The 22,466-nt window shown below is 39.6% G+C and overlaps 3 protein-coding genes across 3 annotated transcripts; 2 read left to right on the top strand and 1 right to left on the bottom strand.

The window, feature by feature from the left end:
• The first annotated feature begins 2,759 nt into the window (after positions 1–2,759).
• On the top strand, positions 2,760–4,620 carry LOC139468484 (MORN repeat-containing protein 2-like). The gene is made up of 4 exons (XM_071250470.1): positions 2,760–2,841; positions 2,939–3,025; positions 3,819–4,062; positions 4,350–4,620. The coding sequence occupies exons 1-4, from the start codon at positions 2,832–2,834 to the stop codon at positions 4,453–4,455; spliced, it is 447 nt and encodes a 148-aa protein (XP_071106571.1). The 5' UTR covers positions 2,760–2,831; the 3' UTR covers positions 4,456–4,620.
• A 247-nt stretch (positions 4,621–4,867) lies between these two features.
• Positions 4,868–14,092, bottom strand: LOC139468475 (protein N-lysine methyltransferase METTL21D-like). The gene is made up of 5 exons (XM_071250459.1): positions 13,854–14,092; positions 13,166–13,349; positions 10,965–11,084; positions 8,814–8,965; positions 4,868–7,293 (listed from the first exon to the last, which is right to left on the bottom strand). Exons 1-4 carry the CDS (start codon positions 14,090–14,092, stop codon positions 8,846–8,848), a joined length of 663 nt encoding a protein of 220 aa, XP_071106560.1. The 3' UTR covers positions 4,868–7,293; positions 8,814–8,845.
• Positions 14,093–14,388: 296 nt separating this feature from the next.
• Positions 14,389–21,325, top strand: LOC139468470 (RAD52 motif-containing protein 1-like). Its single transcript, XM_071250444.1, has 6 exons — positions 14,389–14,536; positions 16,284–16,484; positions 17,490–17,609; positions 19,249–19,390; positions 19,651–19,838; positions 21,174–21,325. Exons 1-6 carry the CDS (start codon positions 14,441–14,443, stop codon positions 21,279–21,281), a joined length of 855 nt encoding a protein of 284 aa, XP_071106545.1. The 5' UTR covers positions 14,389–14,440; the 3' UTR covers positions 21,282–21,325.
• The last annotated feature ends 1,141 nt before the right edge of the window (positions 21,326–22,466 follow it).

Here is a 22,466-nt window from a genome sequence, read left to right as displayed (position 1 = left end):
TATATCCCGAAGCTCTGATTGAAATAATATTCTGTCTGAAACAAATAAAACAACCCAAATCCACAAACATTTTTTTTGGCTAGAATGGCAGCATGTGCTCCTCATTCGAGTAACTGTGATGAACTTCGATTAGACATACTAATGTAATTTATTGTTTCATCATAGGCTCGCCCTATACATTTAACACGGAGACCAGACATTTCCACACGTGGACATTTCTTCACAGGACAATTCTCAATTTAAGGTGATGATTAATATTCATAATATTATAGTTGGTCAACTTCAGAAGACAGTAACGATAAGTACGATCATATATCATCTACGTAGATTTAAGTATCATCGATCTACATAAGGGTGGAATCTAATAATTCATTATGGCCGTTAAATATTTGACACATGTAAGTGGAGTGTGTATTTACTTTTATGGGTAGATTTGTTCAAGAAGAAAATAAATGTTACTTTATGTATACGCACATTCGCAAAGCAGAAAAGAGTGAATGAATGGTTTTGATGGTGCAATACCTGGCGAATCACAGAGTGGGTAAGTCCTTTCTTCGCGTGGTATACCATTCCAACAGCCAGTCTCTACATGAAGATATCTACGGAGATGATATTATAACCGTACGTATCGTTACTCAGACAGTGATATTGTCTTCTGAAGTTGCGACCGTAGTTGGATACTAGTTTATACAAACATTTACGTTTTAAATGAAGCGAATTACTCCATACATGTTAATTTAAATAAATGTTTGGGAGCATGTTAATTGCTTGTTTATTTTCATCTGGCCTTTCCCGTATTTTTACAGCATACTGAGGTCTTTTCAAATTGTCTAATTATCAAATATATTTTTTAGAATATAAAAACTCTACCAACCCCCCACCTCGATCTTATTGTTTACCAGAAGTAAAATCGATAAGTGAGTTCCCTTCTTTTGTAGCTTGATGAAATACTTATACTCGAACCATAAAATTCACGCTTCTCGTAGCTCACATCCGTCGGCAGTTAATGTACACAGATAGTTTGACCAGTGTTTAAAAAATATAATATGATAAGATGCTCCCACCTCACAGTTGTGATGAATATCCAATAATGAATTTATTGTTGTGTAAGGCATTTGTTGTATCTGAAGGATGATCAACATCATCAACTGATGACGTATGAGTGAATGAGTGAGTGAGTGAGTATGGTTTTACGACGCTTTTAGCAATATTCCAGCAATATCACGGCGGGGGACACCAGAAATGGGCTTCACACATTGTACCCATGTCGGGAATCGAACCCGGGTCTTCGGCGTGACGAGCGAACGCTTTAACCACTAGGCTACCCGACCGCCCCTATGACGTATGAAGTGTGATGGTACAAGAGCCGTGATTAGATATATAGTTGCTCTGTGCTCCAAGGGACGGTGGAGGTAACCTATATGGTTAAGCATTCGCTCGTCACACCGCAGGCCTGGGTTCGCACTGGATTGTCCGGTCCAGACTCGATTATTCACAGACCGCCATCATATAGCTGGAATATTGCTGACTGCGGCCTTAAACAACACACAAATAAAACAAAGTCGTAATCCCATTTCAGGCGTTCCCCGTCGTGATATTGCTAGAATATTGCTACAAGCGGCGTAAAACCATACTCACTCACTCTATGCTCCAAACATACAGGGGCACGGGTGGCCCAGTCGTCTAAGGCACCGCGATTCGCTGTGCAGAGTTGCGTCAGCAGAAACCTATGATTGTGAGTTCGAATCCCGGTTCGCCCCAATTATGTTTGTAGGTTTTTCAGCACCATACCCATGCTCGTGGGTTTCACCGAAGTGGTAAACGTCTGAGACCTGCATCACTTCGGGCCCTCACTTTCCTCCCACATTAAGCTGACCCGCCGAGATATAACTGGAATACTGTTAAAAGCGGCGTTAAACCCAACTCACTCACTCCAAACATACACATGTAAATACCTGGTCAAATATTAACATCGTGGTTCTAGTGTGAAGTACGCATCTTGATTCTAGTATGAATTACACCTCTTGAAACGCACATATTTCAATACCCCTGAAAAGTTCCCACCTGAGTCGCCCGGCTAGAAAATGAACTTGAATAATTGTTTTAAAGACAATATACACCAGCTAGTACCATGTTTCATTAACAGTTTATGATGTAACGCGTATTTCCTTCTGGATAATTAAATGTTATCTTTTCTCACAATAAAGCATATCCCCAGTGCTTGGGTGAGTGAAATAATTTTCAATTGCATCGTTAGCACACAGCGATGGCTCCCGATCTCACAATGTAGTTCTCAAATCAATCTAAAAAATAGATTTTATACTGATGAGATTGTTCCCATGAACACCTTTTGTTACAAATATTACTTGAAAACACGAAACGGCTTTCTGTTCCTTTACTTAGTGTCATATTATTTATTTCCCATGTTGTTCACATCTCAACACAAAGAATTGTCGAAGTCTAAAAATATACAGCGCTTGGTGATTGCCAAGATATAACAGTGTGCGTATTACAAATAGTATCAACATCGGTGACCTTAGCAAGATGACCTTGATAGGCAAAGTCAGGTGCGCCGCAGATTCGTACAGAAATGCAACGTGTTGTTTTTGTGATAATTATGTTTCATAAACATCCACTAAGCATACTTGAGTAATAAATATGCATTTAATAACGATTTTATTACGTATGCATACTAGATTGTAGTCTCTTTTTTAAAAACAAATAACTCTCACATTCTCGCGAGATCGTGTTGCTATGGAAATCAATTACAAATGGCTGCGCCCATTCAATAACAAAGCGACAACGAAGGATTCATTTTCAACTTGACAGTCATGCCAGGGGGTATGTGATGAAGATTTGTTTTCAAAGACTGTTTAAAGACACCATTTAATACTTCGACTAAGTTATGTTGTTTGATTATATTTGATTATAATTTCAGAAAAGAAAAAAGACAAGAAAAAGGCCGATGATGGACCTGAAGAAAAATTGAAAGGAGTGCACATGTTTGCCAATGGAGACAAATACGGTAATTATTACATATATCTTGAAACAAACGATGTACTTAATTCTATACTGATACCTAGTTGGGAGGAAGTAATCACAACTGAACATCTTGCATCATATTGCTGTAAAATTGATCACAAAGGACATAGCAAGAAATGCCTTATGGCTTACAACAGTAGATAAGATGAATGTTGGATGTATTTAAACAAATTCTCTTTGAAAAAATGTTACCTTGTCACCTCTGTTACTGACAAAAAAAAGAAAACATTTTGACATCAGTTGTACTGAGGAAAATACATATATCTAGTTATATATTAATTACATACTTTGGGGAGTTTGTATAACAGCAACTTTATTTATCTTAGCAATTAGGGATTAAAATATCATGTCATTTTTTGTATCGAACAATCTTGAACATAATTTATCCGTTTCAAGGATGCTTACAAACACAACTTTATTTAAAAATATCACACCATCTTTCATCAATCTGACAGATTAAGAGTCTCAATTTGTTAAAACCATACCTGTGCTCAAAGTTGTAACGACCAGCATCAATTTGGCCTTTCCTCCCACATTAAGCAGACACACAGTGATATAACTGAAATACTTTTCAGTATTTAGTAGTATTTACTATTAACCATACTTACTCACTCTTTCATCAGGTCTTCAACAGTCATCCCATTTATATTAAGATGTAAAACTCATGTATAGGATGTGTATGCAGCTGTACAAATTAACCAGGATTCCATTAACATGATATGATCTGTGCTGGTGCCAAACTGCATCCCTGCTATGATGTAACATTGTTGCTGCAGATGGAGAGTACAGCAAGACAGAGGCTGGTGCCCTGGAGAGGAGCGGGGAGGGGACACACACAACAGCAGATGGTGTGGTGTATGATGGACAGTGGGCAGGGGACAAGATGAATGGTCAGGGGAAGCTGACCCATCCATCTGGCAATGTTTATATTGGAGAGTTCAACAACAACCAGTTTCATGGAATAGGAAAATACGTTTGGCCAAATGGATCATTTTATGAAGGACAGTTTGTTGAAAACAAGTAAGAAGCATTAAAGTCACATTTTGTTGTAATATTTCAATTTTGGCAACATTTTTTCATAGTGAATATAACGTCAGTATCATTTTCTGTGAGACAGAACTAGGACATTGCTTTCTTTCGCACATACTACTACTATTAATAGGGGCATTTCTGTTATTTGTTGATATATAGAAAGAAATGTTCACATCAAAACTTGAGTAGCATATATTTCAAAAGTTTTCTGGTATGTATTGCGAGACCAGACTTCAATTCTGGATGTGGCTAAAATGTGAAACATTTTTCTTCAGGATGGAAGGAGACGGAAATTTTACTGATACAGAAAGTCAGACATGGACGGGAACGTTCCGATATCGTGCTGCACCTGGACTCCGCTTTAAGCTGAACATGGAATAGAGTTTGTTGTGTACCATCACATGTACAAAGATTTGAAATTCGTGGGAATGTACTGTGAAGTCAGCATAACTTTACTTTCATCCACAAGTTTCATACACCTCATTTTGTGAGTGTAAATAATTGATTAGAATTCAAGATAATGTGTATGAAAAGTTTGTAAATAAATGTATTAGATTAAGTATGTTTTGTTGTTTTTGGAAACTAAAGATGAAAGTATATCTTCTAGTTGCCTTAAAAGTTTGACTTGTGTGGAACTTTGATTCTTCAAGAATAAGATGTCTTCCTTTGGTAATTGTTGTATCAGAAAGATAGTGTGAAATCTAGAAAAAAGTATATGTCTTAATGTTCTTAAGTACAGGAGATTTAATAGACAAATGGAACAATACATCAAATGAATGCAGGTTTATTAAATAAGATGCTACACTGACATGTAAACAGTAAAGATATAACCCCTCTACAACCTAGACCTGGCACTAAGGCCGTGGGCTAGCCTAGAGGTGAAATGATACATTCATTATGACATGAGGTGAAATGGGGTTTAGCGACATGTTCAACATTATTGCACTTATATAGTTACTTGCATCTCTTGTGCGTGTGCTTGTACTAGTCCGACTTATGTCGGTTTTATAGTGCTAGCCCACTGTGTTAAGATGCCGCAGTTTTACTTGTATCCCCAACACAGACCAAGTATTCTTAGTTTGCGCGAACCAGTTCTTGTTTTATCCTCTTCATGCAGGGCTAAAACAAATAATAGTCTTGGTTCTCAGGCACTGGCCACATCATCATAAAGTTCATTGCCTGTTTCACTTTTGTTTCCATTTTCAATTTTTTTGTGCATTGTGTTTAAGTATTAGGATTTATATATTTTTGTGAAAATGGAAATAAAAACAAAACATGCGGCAGACTTTATGATGATTTGACAAAGCGTTTGGTCTGATTGATGTAAGATTGCACTGGCTTAAATACATATGTATTACAAGTTGTTCTCTTTGACTACTATATAATGGGCATTCAAACAAATAGTGGAAAGAGTTTTCTATGAAGTTGCCGCAGGTGCAATTCGGGTCAGTTTTTATGCCTATTTTGTATAAGTCAGTTTCATTCCTTATGTTAAAGCCAGATTTGTACCACCTTCCATGGTTACAATGAGAGAAACAAATACCCGGTATGTAATGTGAAATCTAACTAAACAAGCTGAAAGCACACATCACATATAAAAGAACCACAGATTCCTGTACACAAATTACAATGGTGGATGTTAACAATTTCTTTCAGTATATCCATCTTCTGGAACAGTAATGTCAATGACACAACAAAACAAGTCAGCTGTTACTGTGTGTAAATTATCCTACCAACCATTGGGATTTGTCTGGTTTGCTTTCAACAGTTTTCAGTTACATAACAGTGAGTGAGTGAGTAAGTTGGGTTTAACGCCGCTTTTAACAGTATTCCAGTTATATCGCGGCGTGTCAGCTTAATGTGGGAGGAAAGCCCGAAGTGATGCAGGTCAACGACGTTTACCACTTCGGTGAAACCCACGAGCACGGGTATGGTGCTGACAAACCTAGACACATAATTGGGGCGAATCGGGATTCGAACCCACAATCATAGGTTTCTGGCGTGCCCAAGGGATGCAACTCTGCACAGCGAATCGCGGCGCCTTAGACGACTGGGCCACCCATGCCCCCAGTTACATAACAGCAAGTCAACTAATGCGTGAGGAGAGCCTCACTAACATGTGTCTTAAACATTTGTAGGTGAGGTGAGATGGGTTTTTTATGTCGCATCCAAGATTATTGCACTTATATAGCGACATGCATGCATGCATGTGTGTGTGTGTGTGTGTGTGTGTGTGTGTGTGTGTGTGTGTGTGTGTGTGTGTGGCTGCTTGTACTAGTCCAGACTGATGCCGATTTATAGTGCTGGCCCACTGAGATACCATGCCGCAGTTTAACATGAATACCCCACTCAGGCACAGTATACTGACTCTGAGCCGACCATTCCTTATTTTAGCCAGACAGGGTAACAACAAGTACCAATCTTTTAATGTCTTTTGGTATGACGCGGCCGGGGATCGAATCCCGGACCTTCCGCTCTCTGGTCCACGGAGGCAGTTTATGGTCCTAACAAACCAAGGATTATAATTAGGGTAAATCTGAATTCAAACCAATGTCAAGCAATTCCTGCCACAGGTAAGGGACACAACTCTTGAATTGCTGCACCATAAACCAGTTGGTAACCAATACACCCACCAACCATGAGGTCATTATCAAAAAGTGCAATCTTTGCAACACTTTCACACTAAAGTTATCTCCCTTTCATGAATTTTGACAAGGCAGACATCTATATATAAATCATTCTTGTGCTGGTGTTATTTAATCTTTCATGGTAGTCATCAAAACACCAGCTTTGTCACAACCGCCTGCAAACAATCAGTCTCAACCAGGTAAAATAGTGGTTGACATCATGAACAACATATACTTTTGGGATGTAATGACACACAATCAACCAAGTCATTGGAGTCTGACCGCCAAATCAAATTGTATTGCCTTGTTCAATTCAATAGAGTTTTGGGGACAGATCCTATTCCAGGTCTGCACAGGAGTGTGCTGGAATGTTTCACAGATGATGGTTTAGAATGTGAAGAACATCAGCATGTTCATATTCTAATGCCAATGAGCAGCTTTCCTCTTGTCAATGTCAGAGTCGAACATGCATGTATTGTTTTCTTTGCACACCAACAGCGTGTTTGAGATGTAGGTTAGGAGATCAGCACTGACCATCATAATCGGAATAGAAGGCCATTCTTCCTGACATCCTCCTGTATCATCCTAGTAGCTGTAGCAGGTCAACAGAAGAAAAAACACATAGAATTATGGAGGAAGAAGTGTACTCATGGATTTATCTTAGTGTTCTCTGGTGCCAACAATTACCCCAGGTCCACAGGAAATGTCTTTATAAACTCCCAAAGTAAACATGGAAATACCTCAAAATTAAAATAAAAATCCATTCCTTTTCATTCTGTCAGCAAATGTTTCTTGATAATTATGTTCACTATGTCATCAGTTCATAATATCAAGTGTTCATTAACTTGTGCATAGTATGCCCTCTTTGAACAGAACACAAGATAATACTTACATACCCTCCTTGTATAGAACACAAAAGATAATACTTACATACCTTCCTTGCACAGAACACATACGATTATACTTACATACCCTCCTTGTACAGAACACATAAGATAATACTTACATGCCCTCCTTGTATAGAACACATAGGATAATACTTACATACCCCCCTTGTATAGAACACATAAGATAATACTTGCATGCCATCCTTGTATAGAACACATAAGATAATACTTACATGCCCTCCTTGTACAGAACACATAAGATAATACTTGCATGCCCTCCTTGTATAGAACACATAGGATAATACTTACATGCCCTCCTTGTATAGAACATATAAGATAATACTTACATGCCCTCCTTGTATAGAACACATAGGATAATACTTACATACCCTCCTTGTACAGAACACATAAGATAATACTTGCATGCCCTCCTTGTACAGAACACATAGGATAATACTTACATACCCTCCTTGTATAGAACTCATAAGATAATACTTACATGCCCTCCTTGTATAGAACACATAGGATAATACTTACATACCCTCCTTGTACAGAACACATAAGATAATACTTGCATACCCTCCTTGTACAGAACACATAGGATAATACTTACATACCCTCCTTGTAGAGAACATATAAGATAATACTTACATACCCTCCTTGTACAGAACACATAGGATAATACTTACATACCCTCCTTGTATAGAACATATAAGATAATACTTACATACCCTCCTTGTATAGAACATATAAGATAATACTTACATACCCTCCTTGTATAGAACACATAAGATAATACTTGCATGCCCTCCTTGTACAGAACACATAGGATAATACTTACATACCCTCCTTGTATAGAACATATAAGATAATACTTACATACCCTCCTTGTATAGAACACATAAGATAATACTTGCATACCCTCCTTGTACAGAACACATAGGATAATACTTACATACCCTCCTTGTATAGAACATATAAGATAATACTTACATACCCTCCTTGTATAGAACATATAAGATAATACTTACATACCCTCCTTGTATAGAACATATAAGATAATACTTACATACCCTCCTTGTATAGAACACATAAGATAATACTTGCATGCCCTCCTTGTACAGAACACATAGGATAATACTTACATACCCTCCTTGTATAGAACATATAAGATAATACTTACATACCCTCCTTGTATAGAACTCATAAGATAACACTTACATACCCTGTTTTACATGTTTTCTCTCTGCCAGGACATCATGTTGTATCAGCAATCTGCTTCTTGGTGAACTTGAGGATGTGAATGTCCTCACTTCTGAAATGAGGATCTTGGTTTTCTTGTGGGATCTTTGACACATCAAATGATTCCCTGATCAGCTGCAACACAGATGGAGAACATGTAACAAACTGCACAGTTAGTGAATAAACTGCATCTTGTATATACTGATATACACAAGTGAAGAACTCCAATGGAATCATATATATGGCTGCCATATTGGATGCTGACTTGGCACTGGAACCACAGCCTACAAGGGCTACCTGACCCAGTACAGTACCATGGATCATATATATGGCTGCCATATTGGATGCTGACTTGGCACTGGAACCACAGCCTCCAAGGGCTACCTGACCCAGTACAGTACCATGGATCATATATATGGCTGCCATATTGGACGCTGGCTTGGCACCAGGAACCACAGCCTCCAAGGGCTACCTGACCCCGTACAGTACCATGGATCATATATATGACTGCCATATTGGACGCTGGCTTGGCACCAGGAACCACAGCCTCCAAGGGCTATCTAACCCAGGACAGTACCATGGATCATATATATGGCTGCCATATTGGACGCTGGCTTGGCACCAGGAACCACAGCCTCCAAGGGCTACCTGACCAAGTACAGTACCATGGATCATATATATGGCTGCCATATTGGACGCTGACTTGGCACCAGAAACCACAGCCTCCAAGGGCTACCTGACCAAGTACAGTACCATGGATCATATATATGGCCGCCATATTGGACGCTGACTTGGCACCAGAAACCACAGCCTCCAAGGGCTACCTGACCCAGTACAGTACCATGGATCATATATATGGCTGCCATATTGGACGCTGGCTTGGCACCAGGAACCACAGCCTCCAAGGGCTATCTAACCCAGGACAGTACCATGGAACATATATATGGCTGCCATATTGGACGCTGGCTTGGCACCAGGAACCACAGCCTACAAGGGCTACCTGACCCAGTACAGTACCATGGATCATATATATGGCCGCCATATTGGACGCTGACTTGGCACCAGAAACCACAGCCTCCAAGGGCTACCTGACCCAGTACAGTACCATGGATCATATATATGGCTGCCATATTGGACGCTGGCTTGGCACCAGGAACCACAGCCTACAAGGGCTATCCGACCCAGTACAGTACCATGGATCATATATATGGCTGCCATATTGGACGCTGGCTTGGCACCAGGAACCACAGCCTCCAAGGGCTACCTGACCCAGTACAGTACCATGGATCATATATATGGCTGCCATATTGGACGCTGGCTTGGCACCAGGAACCACAGCCTCCAAGGGCTATCTGACCCCGTACAGTACCATGGATCATATATATGGCTGCCATATTGGACGCTGACTTGGCACTGGAACCACAGCCTCCAAGAGCTACCTGACCCAGGACAGTGGGCAGTCCCAGCAAACTAAGTTGAAGTTGTCAAAGACACTTGGGTAGTCAACTCAACATTGGCACACAGCACTAACAACAAAATGTGGACTAGACTGGACAGGGCAGTAGGCTGTGGAGCATGTTCTCCTTAAACATCCTTGCAAACTTTCAGCTCCATAGCTGCAATGGATCAGGAAATGGTCACAAAAGTAAAAAGTTAATGCTTGACATGAGTGCCGAGTGAGCAAAAATGGTACTTTAGTACCTTATTTCACATGAACCAAAAGTTGTTTTTTCATATTCCCACTTAACAAGACTTTTCTCTGACTGGTTCCTTTAACTACATATGACAAAGGTAATTCTCTGCATTTCACATTGCATCAACTAAGCTAGTCCTGCACCATGGCCGTGGAATATATTTATTTTATGAAAAAAATAATAATCTAGAAATGCATACAAAAGCAAGTCTAGCCAGCCCAAGCTAGCTCTATTCCTCATCATCATAGGGATTTTTTTTATATTTTTAGAGTCAAGAAGGATATTGTGTAATATAAGATTTCAGAGACTAAATGTTAGTCAACAACCATGCATGGCAATCACACAAATTCTGTGTTTCACTTTTTTTCAACCATGCATGGCACCCATACAAATTCCCACTGTATTTCTTTTATCAACCCACACACGGGATGCATACCAACCTGGAAGAATTTTTTCTCCAGCTCAGGCTTATTGCCAGTGTCCCTCTGCTCATAGCAACACAACACTGTAGTTTCCATGTCACTCAGCTCAGTGATAGTTGACACCAGGGGCTCCAGGGACTTTAACACAAGCAATACATTTATCATATAGTAGCAACTGTTTGTATTTCAGTTTAACACCGCACTCAGCCAAGTCACAGAACCTGGCATTTGATCTCCGTTTCAGTCATTTCTTACCACAACCCTGAGGTACAGGGAGCCTATGACCCAGAACCCTCACAGTATTATTCATGATTACTGGAGCAGGTTTACATAAATATCTCGGCCTTATTTGCATGATTAGTAAAAAAGGAACTTAAATGGAATTAAACTTGTGGTTCAAGCAACTTTGAATCTTCAATGAAAACCTGCTTATCTTCCAACACTGGATTCCACAGGAAATATCACTTCAATGAAATTGTATCATAGTGCTTTGCAGAACATTTTGCATCATTGTTGCCATGATGTCACAATCAAATGACATCACTAATCTCTCTGCCACTCAAGCTGTTTTGGTTATTTTTTACACTCAGGGCACCAGTTATTACTGTTTACAAACTGAAAAAAATTGGAAGAATGATTGAGGAAGATAAATACTAAATAGAATCTCACCCTTTGTGTCTACTGATGTCAAATATCTCGACTTGTGTTGACATGGTTTATATTAAAAGACAGATGAGATTCTCTATTAGTAAGGGGGCACGGGTGGCCCAGTCGTCTAAGGCACTGCGATTTGAGTTGCCGAGTTTCGTCCAAACGACACGCCAAAAACCTATGATTGTGGGTTTGAATCCTGGTTCGCCCCGATTATGTTTCTAGGTTTGTCAGCACCATACCCGTGCTCTTGGGTTTCACCGAAGGGATAAACGTCTGAGACCTGCATCACTGTGGGCTTTCCTCCCACATTAAGCTGACACGCCGTGATATAACTGTAATACTGTTAAAACTAAAAGCGGCGTTAAACCCAACTCACTCACTCACTCACTCACTCACTCTATTAGTCCTGATCTTTTATGCCCTGTGACATTTATGATTAAACATGATTAAAGGAACATTACCAGTGCCCATGACTCATTGATATTAATCCAGACAATGTCACTTGGAACAGTTCTTTCCAGAATTTCACTATATCGCAGTGTTCCAAAGTAAGAATGAAAGTCAAGGATCCTGTCATAACTCTGACGTCCCTTCATTCAATACATAGGACTAGTGCCAGTTTCTACCACTGGCTGATGGAACATGACCATGATTATTGTCTGTTCTAAAGTAGCAGTAACTGTTACCCTTGTTTCCATCATGACTATGGTTACTAAGTTTGGAGACACTGTATCATAATGTCTCACTAAAGACTGGACATGGATGCAGACAAGAGAGACTCCCTTAATTCAAGTCAAGGTATCTCAAAGATCTGTTTCAGGCTCGCTGACTTGGTTGATTAATGTCATCGATCCTTATGGCATGGATTGATGCTCATGATGATGGCAATCACTGGATTGTCTGGTCCAGACTCGATTATTTATAGACCGCCGTCATATAGCTGGAATATTGCTGAGTGTGGCGTTAAACAACAAATAAATAAACAAAGATCTATTTGGCTGGACAAAGATAAAACTGTGCACTAGCCTTCTAGCCTAAGTCAGTTCATCTATTGCTAAACATGTTAAAGCTATCCTGAGGGTAAATAGGGAGTATGACTGTGCCTAGTAAATATTTCAGGTTAACTTCTGCCACTGCCTGAATTACAGAACCAGTTACTGTTTTCGATGTAATAAGCGCCGAGGGCGCTCTAAAAATTAGAAATAGGGAGCTCTTATTAGAATATTATTTTGGTGAATAAAACGGAGTTGAAAGATACATTTCATGGTTTATGCTGACAGCCTAAAATGTTTATATACGACAGATATATTTTTCCAGGATTTAATTGCCTATAATTAAGGGGGCATATAACATACGAGTGCGTATTATACGCGAATGAATAAGTCTTTTGTACATTGATCAATCGGAAGGGGTGCTAATTGGGATTGTTCACTAGCCAATATATTAGCAAATATCGCTGTGGGCACTTATTAGAGTGAGGTGCTTATTACTTCAAATACAGTATATTGATTCTTTCATTAAGTGATAATACAACAACACATCACAGAGTTTATAATGACAAATACCTCTTCGTAATAAATGCAATCTGCAATGATGATGAAATCTATGTGGTCAAATTTTGTTGACTTGTCTTGACCCCACGTCAGAGTACATGCTTCAGCTGATCCGCTGATGATGTGAGTATTCTCCTTGATGTTCAATTCCATCAGAGGAACAAACTCGGGTAAATCTGTGATGATCACATCCGCTCTAAAGACAAAAACATAAAGACTGTTTAAGATCTTTGACTGGCATAAAGTGGTCGTTCATACTTATAGAGATACAAGATTGATCATGTCTAATAAATACACAGATTTTGAAAACCATTTTGTATCTCTAACAAATAGGATATTTAAATGTTTGACATTTCTTTTGGTTAAAAGTCATAAACATTTCACTTCCAGAAACTGGCAAATTAAAAAAACCCATCCCATACGACCTGCCTTTGAATCAGGAATGCTTTGACCAGCAAACTGCCCAATTCATCATTGATATGATACAGTGGGTGATCTAAATAGTGTCGTTTTAAATATTTTATCAGCGCTTCAAACTGATCATTTGATAATACAAATGGTTACCTCCCTTGGTCGTATGGTCAATCATTAGCTGATGGTGTTCAGGTTGGCGTAAGACATGTACTTCTGTCTCACACTGACACTAGTAACAGTGCTCTAGCACTGACATCATCACACATATCTGTCAAGTCATACATACCCATAACTTGCTGCAAACAATCCAACAACACCCGTCCCTGCACCTAGTTCGACGACTTTCTTTCCCATCCAGGATTTGCCACCTTCAAAGTCACGTGTTTCTAGATATTTACTGAGAACGATAGCTGCATCCCAGACCACACAACCGACATCGCCGATTTCTGACTGGCTTATTTTCACTATCTCATCGTCATTTCGCTCTAATTCACGTGTAAAAAGTTTATCTAAGGGCGCAGCCATCTTTATAACTTTATTAGATAGGATGGTTAACTATTAACAATTAAATGGAACTGTTAGTATATTATCTTTCTGGAAACGTACCAAAATACATTGTCAAAATACCAGAAATACATACGTACCACGTGTTATGAAGAAAACATTAAAACAAATGCAAAAAAAAGTTTTTTTATTATCATTTACTTATTCATCTTTGTCACATACTAGAATACGTCATTTAGAAATTAGTACTTGTCTAAGCGGGTGTTTTGAAAAGTAAATCAACAAACTCTAGCAAGGGATGGACAAATTTGGGGAATTCGACCGATGAGCTTATGAGCAAATGAAGCAGCTGTAGCGGGAGGATAAACAATGAATGTTGAAATAATTGAGTTTGCAATTCCAACATGTAACAGAAAGAACTTGTTTGTGACCAACATTCCAACACAAGATGAGCTCCTTGTTTATGTAAGAGAAAAAATAGCAAGTATAACGAGTATTTATGACGTCAATCAAAGACCATAAAATAGATTTATTTGTTTTTATGATCTCTGCATCAATCATATACATCTAGTTGTTATATGGCATCATTTGGTAAGGATAATTATTAATAACATGAACAGTTTGTGATTAATTAAAGAGGTGCTTGCTTAGCATGCACACTCCCAGTAAGATTGTCTAATGGATAGAGTGTCTGCCGTCTGCTGGAAGGTTGGTGGTTCAATCCCTGGATGCATCATACCAAAAGCCATAGTAGGCTTACTTGTTACCCTGCCTGGCACTCTGTAATAGGGATAACTCTAGAATGGTCGGCTTAAATTGGAGTCAGTATACTGTGTCTGAGTGGGGCATCCTTGTTAAACTGCTGCATGGTATCTCAGTGGGCTAGCACTATAAATCGGCATCACTCCGGACTGCCACAAGCAGCCACACACACACATATGCATGCATGTCGCTATATATTAGTGCAATAATCTTGAATGCAATGTCACACACATACATACAAGCAAATCACTATATATAAGTGCAATAAACTTGAACATTAAACCCTCCCCCTGCCCCAGCATGATCGATTTAAGTTTTTATGAAAAGACATTGTTTGTTTGCTGAATCAAATAAAACATACCGTATTCGACGTAATAAGCGCCCAGGGCGCTCTCAAAAATAGAAATAGGGGGATCTTATTAGAATATCATTTTGGTGGAAAAAACAGAGTTGAAAGATAAATTTTGTGGTTTATACTGACGGCCTGAACTGTTTATATACGACAGATATTTTTTTCCTGAATTAATTGCCCATAACTTAGGGTGTATATAACACACGCGTGCGTATTATACACGAATGAATGAATCTTGTGTACATTGATCAATCGGAAGGGATGCTAATTGGGATTGTTCACTTGCCATTATATTAGCAAATATCGCCGTGAGCGGGGCGCTTATTACGTCGAATATGGTAACCCTTTTAGATATTGAAAGATAGAACAGATATTTGGACTCAGAAGCAATACTTCCAAAAGAAAGACAATTGTATGTACTTTTGGTCAACATGCAAACTATTTACAACACTAAGAGTAGATAAAACAAAGCCAACTTTCCCTCAATGAATTGTATCATGTCATATATGTTCTCCTCAGACAGATCTCTCACCAGTGTTCACACTGACCTGATGTTCAACTCCCCCAGGTCCCTGACCACTGTCCACCCTGACGTGATGTTCAGCTCCCCCAGGTCCCTGACCACTGTCCACCCTGATCTGATGTTCAGTTCCCCCAGGTCGCTGACCACTGTCCACCCTGACCTGATGTTCAGTTCCCCCAGGTCGCTGACCACTGTCCACCCTGACGTGATGTTCAGCTCCCCCAGGTCCCTGACCACTGTCCACCCTGATCTGATGTTCAGTTCCCCCAGGTCGCTGACCACTGTCCACCCTGACCTGATGTTCAGCTCCCCCAGGGCCCTGACCATTGTCCACCCTGATCTGATGTTCAGTTCCCCCAGGTCCCTGACCACTGTCCATCCTGACGTGATGTTCAGTTCCCCCAGGTCGCTGTCCACCCTGACGTGATGTTCAGCTCCCCAGGTCCCTGACCACTGTCCACCCTGATCTGATGTTCAGTTCCCCCAGGTCGCTGACCACTGTCCACCCTGACCTGATGTTCAGCTCCCCCAGGGCCCTGACCATTGTCCACCCTGACCTGATGTTTATATTTCAGGACCTGCTTTACAGAACCTTCTCCAATTATGGCCTGCTGTATGAAGTGCAGGTCTTCCCCGCTACAGGATGTAATGCTGGGCGTCAAGTTAATGAATCCCCTGGGTATTATGCCTTTGTTAAGTTCTACTCATACAGGTCAGCCTTGAGAGCTAAGGAGGAGTTGAACAACAGGCTGTCTATTGGAAGCAGTTCCTGCAAGGTACAATGTTTATTCTTTGAATAAATTGTTTTTGTTGTCTAAAATTGGTACAATATTTCATGAGGTTTTAATTATTTATTTCGCTGTTAATTTTTATTGCAGGTTTAACATGCACTCAGAGATTCAAAGAACAATATAGTAAAGTTTCTAAACAAGATGAAACTGTGTTAAATGTGACTCAGAGTTGTCATTTTGATGTATGAAAATGTTGGATTGTTGCATACATATTCATTTTATATAATAACCACCCAAGAGATAATACCCAACCACCCCTAAACACAGCACCCAACCACCCCTAAACACAATATCCATTCACCACTAAACACAATACCCAACCACCCCTAAACACACAATACCCAAACACCCCTAAACACAATACCCAAACACCCCTAAACACAATACCCAAACACCCCTAAACACAATACCCAACCCAACAACTTCTAAAAACAATACCCAATCCTCCCTAGAAACAATTCCCAACCACCCCTAGCCACACAATACCCAACCACCCCTGAAAACAATACCCAATCTTCCCTAGAAACAATACCCAACCACCCCTAGCCACACAATACCAAACCACCCCTAAACACAATACCAAAACACCCCTAAACACAATACCCAACCCAACAACCTCTAAAAACAATACCCAATCCTCCCTAGAAACAATACCCAACCACCCCTAGCCACACAATACCCAACCACCCCTAAACACAATACCCTAACACCCCTAAACACAATACCCAATCACTTGAGACAATACCACAACATGATTTTTAAAATTGTAAATGTAGAAAGAAAATGTAAAGTCTAAGAATACTTCTTACAGTATGTTACGATTGCATTTTTTGTGGTCTCAAGCATTTTTTAATGACATATCTTTTTCTAAATTGTTTAACAGTTGAGTAATGCTATGCATCCCAGTGTGCTAGTTTCAAGATACTTCTATTCATGCTGTCATATGTTTTTAAAGCCTGTTGTTTTGTCTTTGTTTCACACATTGTGCAGGTTGCATTTGCAAAGAGAAGAAAGGGAGATAACCAGGTCACTACTCTCTTCCTGGCCAAGTGTCAGGAACTAGCCAGCTACTATCTAGGTTTCAATGGCTGGTCCAGCAACATTCAGATAGTGAGTACTGTACTTGTCAACACACTAGACTCACTGGGTAGCCTAAAGACTAAAAGCATTAAAGGGATATTCTTTCAGAAAAAATAATGTTTGAGTACTTATTAAGATGAGTGAGCATGTTTAAAATAATCCCCACAGCAGCACCGTTTATATGTAATGGAAATATGTGGGATATATGTGGTGGACTGATGTGGGATATATGTAATGGAAAGATGTGAGTTATATGTGAAGGACTGTTGTGGGATATATGTGATGAACTGATGTGGAATATATGTAATGGAAAGATGTGGATTATATGTGAAGGACTGATGTGGGAAATATGTGATGGACTGATGTAAGATATATGTGATGGACTGATGTAAGATATATGTGATGGACTGATGTGGTATATATGTGATGGACTGATGTAGGATATATGAAATGAACTGATGTGAGATATACGTGATGGACTGATGTGTGATATATGTGAAGGAATGATGTGGGATATATGTGGTGGACTGATGTGGGAAATATATGATGGACTGATGTAAGTCAATATGATGGACTAATGTGGGATATATGTGTAGGACTGATGTGGGATATATGTGGTGGACTGATGTGGGTTATATGTGAAGGACTGATGTGGGATATATGTGATGGACTTATGTGGGATGTTTGTGGTGGACTGATGTGGGATATATGCAATGGACTGTTTTGGTATATATGTGAAGGACTGATGTGGGATATATATGATGGACTGTTGTAAGATATATGTGTAGGACTGATGTGGGATATATATGATGGACTGATGTGGTATATATGTGAAGGACTGATGTGGGATATATGTGATGGACTGATGTAAGATAAAGGTGATGAACTGATGTGAGATATATGTGATGGAATGATGTGGGATATATGTGAAGGACTGATGTGGGATATATGGTGGACTGATGAAGGATATATGTGGTGGACTGATGTGGGAAATATGTGACAGACCGATGTAGGATAAGTGATGGACAGATATGGTATATATGTAATGGACTGATGTGGGATATGTAATGGACAGATGTGGTATATATGTAATGGACTGATGTGGGATATGCAATGGACAGATGTGGTATATATGTAATGGACTGATGTGGGATATGCAATGGACAGATGTGGTATATATGTAATGGACTGATGTGGGATATGTGATGGATAGATGTGGTATATATGTAATGGACTGATGTGGTATATATGTAATGGACTGATGTGGTATATATGTAATGGACTGATGTTGGATATATGTAATGGACTGATGTGGGATATGTGATGGACAGATGTGGTATACAGGTAATGGACTGATGTTGGATATGTGATGGACAGATGTGGTATATATGTAATGGACTGAAGTGGGATATGTGATGGATAGATGTGGTATATATGTAATGGACTGATGTGGGATATGTAATGGACTGATGTGGGATATGTGATGGACAGATGTGGTATATATGTAATGGACTGATGTAGGATATGTGATGGACAGATGTGGTATATATGTAATGGACTGTTGTAGGATATGTGATGAACAGATTTTGTATATATGTAATGGACTGATGTGGGATATGTGATGGACAGATGTGGTATAATATAGGGACTGATGTAACCGTTTGTTCAGTTGGAGGAAGACAAGGAGTGCGTACAACCTGGTGGTGACCTCAAGAAGATCAAGTACTTCTGTAGTGTAAGACTTGATCTGACCAATCAGAATCTGTCTTGTGATGGAGTTGGTGCCTGGGAGGAAATGTGTTCTAAAACTGGTAAGCCATAAAAATGTTTTAATTTAAAAAAATTAATGTTTTTACTCTCCACACTTCGCTGTCTCCTGGCTGCCTGTAAATCTCAAAGATTTCTACTCGCTAATGCTTCTAACAATGAGAAAGTGATTACCCTCATCACTATAGGAATAATCTGTGCTTTTTAAAGAATGAATGAAACGATTGAAAATTATTGCTGTGTGATCTTTCAAAGTTTATTTCAGGTATGTAGATTAATACCCAACCATGCTTCCTTATTATAGACGTTGCTCGTCAAGGAGGGGTGCTGGCGAAAGTCCAGAAGACGGCACACAGGCGGGCAATGGAACATGCATTCTCCAAACTAGTGATCATCTCCCTGTCCAACGGGAAGGTGTCGGTGGAGGTTAACACCACTCGGACTGACCAGATCCTCAGGGACAACATGGTAGATGAGGCACAGTTACTTAAGGTTTGTGTCTTATGGCCTCAATCATTGCACTTTCATGACATGGTTGTTCAAGGATTTTGTAGACGGCTTACGTATTGCAATGTATTTAATTTTTGGGATGTTTAGGAATTCAAGGTTGGTAATTTGCAGAAGATGCATTGCTTGTTCGGTTTGCTTTTACTGCAATTAAGTAGATTTTATTGTGTTATTTTTTTATTTTTTTGCTGTCAAAATTCAGAATTCTCCATGTTTGCCTGGAGAGTGGAGATGTTTGATCCATTTGTTATTCCAAAAGCCATTAAAAAATGATACTTGTTGTTACCCTGCCTGGCGCCAGTCATTAAAGGGATAAAACGAGAACTGGTTGGCTCTGGATGTCCCAGTGAAGTATCCATGTTTTCTCAGTGATAACATGGTATGTCAGAAGTTTAAAGCAACAAAAGCTCAGACTAGTACTAACAAATATGAGTATACACATGCATGCACATTGCTACATACGTGCAATAATCTTGAATGGATTTTAATCCACATACCACCTAACAAGCTTCATGGCACATAACAACTGGCCTGCAAACACAATGACCTGTTTGCTCACGTTTAGTAACATCTGTTGTGAGGTGTTTTGATTTTTAACAATTGTAGAAGTTAATTAGTAATGCTAGTAAATTATCAAAGCCACATCAGAATCTTCCACCCACATACGCTTTTGCTTCCATTATGCATATGCTTCTGCAAACCATCTCTACTACTATGTTAAACATCAGATTTGAGTACAAGTAAAAGTTCACTCGTTACGCCGGATGACAAGGGGCTGCATTGCACAATGTGAGCAGTACGACTATCGGAAATTCCAGTACATTAACAGAGATTTACGATATTCGTAGTGTTAACGCAGATTTACGATATTCGTTGCGTTAAGATTGCTTTGTGCAACGCATGGCATGCTAAAGACTCAGATTCAAAATCCTCACTTGGTTACATTTGGTGTCCATGATCATCATATTACTGAATTACTCACCAAGAGAACACTTAAAAGTCCTGGGTTAGAATTGGTCCACAATAACCTATCAGTTCTATGCCTGTCGTAAACATCTTCCCTGATGTTAACTGACTGTAAAAGTCCAGTTTCAGGCAAGGCCCTGCCTCAGGGATCATGGTCATAAAAAGCTAATGGATCAGGTGGTGTGGCTTGGTGACTTGGTTGATTGCATGTCATCGTGACACAACAGCATAGGAAATTGCTCATAGTACCAACCACTGGTGTGCCTGGCCGACACTTGATTAATTGCAGGCCGCCGTGATATCAGTGGAATGTTTCATGTGTATGAGTCTGTCTCAGATGGTGTTGTGTCGCAGGTGAATGAGCTGGAAGAGGCGCCTGTGGCCGAAGAGGAGGATCGGGAAGAGGCTGATATAGATGACATCAACATGCAGGTGCTTCAGGAGTTGGAGGACCCAGACTGAGTCAGATACAAGTTGATTATTCTGTCATCAAATACATTCCCTTATATTAATTATCTACAAGAACATGTACAAGTTTTGTCATGTGTGTTTATTGTGAAAATTGCATTTGACGGACCAGTAGATGGATGGTTTTTGTCACTTTATCTCTGTGCCCTGACAAATATCTTTAAGACACATGCACTCTGTGTAGTTTGTTTTAAAGTCACTAAGACCTGATATGTACATGTTTATATTGGTGTCCCCCAAAGGTGGGGTTGACGAAATTTATCACAACTATATTGAAAGGTTATGTAAAAATGACACAATTGTATTATCTTCACATAAAAAAGTTTTGGTGGGTTGTCATCTATTATAGGGGGTAGAGTGTTATGAAAAACTGTTACATGAATTGGTGAGGGTAGGGTGGGGGGGAAGTGGCATGCAAAAATGTACATACACTATGGGGGGTCAGGTTATTATTAAAATAGTCCCTTACACTATTTCACAGTTGTCTGTGCTGTTATCACTGCTGTGTGATGCCTGGAGGTGTGAAGATGCGAGTCCAAGTCTGTAAGCCGCACGACACCTATTATGCTTATTGGTGGTCGGTTTCACCGCAATGATAAACTTCTAAGACCTGCATCACTTGGGGTTTTACTCTAACATAAGGCTGTGTGCACTCAATGACTTAGTTTAAATGTAGGATGGCAGATGCCATTGTTCAGTAGGGGTTACCACACCCACATCTAACAGGGCCCAGGGATGTGTCACATGATCCTATAGCAACTTATAATAGATATCTTGTTTTGTGTGTGTGTGTGTTTGATATTACATGGCTGAGATGTACCAGAAGCGAATAAAAGTAAATATAAAACTCTTATTAATCAGTCATCACCAGATGAGAAAAGGTTTCATTTTACTTGGCGACTGTAACTTTATTAATGTTATTTAGGATGCTGCTGTATGGATGAATTGTCTTGATCTATACACAAATGTCATTCTGCAACGTCCTGTTGAGAGGCAACTTAATTTGCTGGTCAGACTCTTTGACTTGGTAGATTCCATGTCATGATACCCAACGGCCTGGGACGCTGCTCATTATTCCAATCATTGGCTTGTCTGACCCAGATTCAATTACTCAGGTCGCTCTCTGATTAGGTTCAACGAACTCATCCTTTGAGAATTTTGATCCAACAACTGTCTGGT

This window comes from Haliotis cracherodii, unplaced genomic scaffold, assembly GCF_022045235.1.
Source record: "Haliotis cracherodii isolate W230 unplaced genomic scaffold, xgHalCrac1.p SCAF_1, whole genome shotgun sequence".
Classification (NCBI taxonomy): domain Eukaryota; kingdom Metazoa; phylum Mollusca; class Gastropoda; order Lepetellida; family Haliotidae; genus Haliotis; species Haliotis cracherodii.
This window is presented reverse-complemented; position numbering and strand designations above follow the sequence as displayed.

Coding starts and splice junctions, on each gene's coding strand:
- LOC139468484 (XM_071250470.1), top strand. Junction 3,026..3,818: donor TGCCAATGGAGACAAATACG/GTAATTATTACA, acceptor TTGTTGCTGCAG/ATGGAGAGTACAGCAAGACA. Junction 4,063..4,349: donor GGACAGTTTGTTGAAAACAA/GTAAGAAGCATT, acceptor ATTTTTCTTCAG/GATGGAAGGAGACGGAAATT.
- LOC139468475 (XM_071250459.1), bottom strand. CDS start 14,092: ATGGCTGCGCCCTTAGATAAACTTTTTACACGTGAATTAGAGCGAAAT. Junction 11,085..13,165: donor ATTGCATTTATTACGAAGAG/GTATTTGTCATT, acceptor CTTGTGTTAAAG/TCCCTGGAGCCCCTGGTGTC. Junction 8,966..10,964: donor TGGAGAAAAAATTCTTCCAG/GTTGGTATGCAT, acceptor TCTGTGTTGCAG/CTGATCAGGGAATCATTTGA.
- LOC139468470 (XM_071250444.1), top strand. CDS start 14,441: ATGAATGTTGAAATAATTGAGTTTGCAATTCCAACATGTAACAGAAAG. Junction 14,537..16,283: donor AAGATGAGCTCCTTGTTTAT/GTAAGAGAAAAA, acceptor TTTATATTTCAG/GACCTGCTTTACAGAACCTT. Junction 19,839..21,173: donor ATGAGGCACAGTTACTTAAG/GTTTGTGTCTTA, acceptor GTTGTGTCGCAG/GTGAATGAGCTGGAAGAGGC.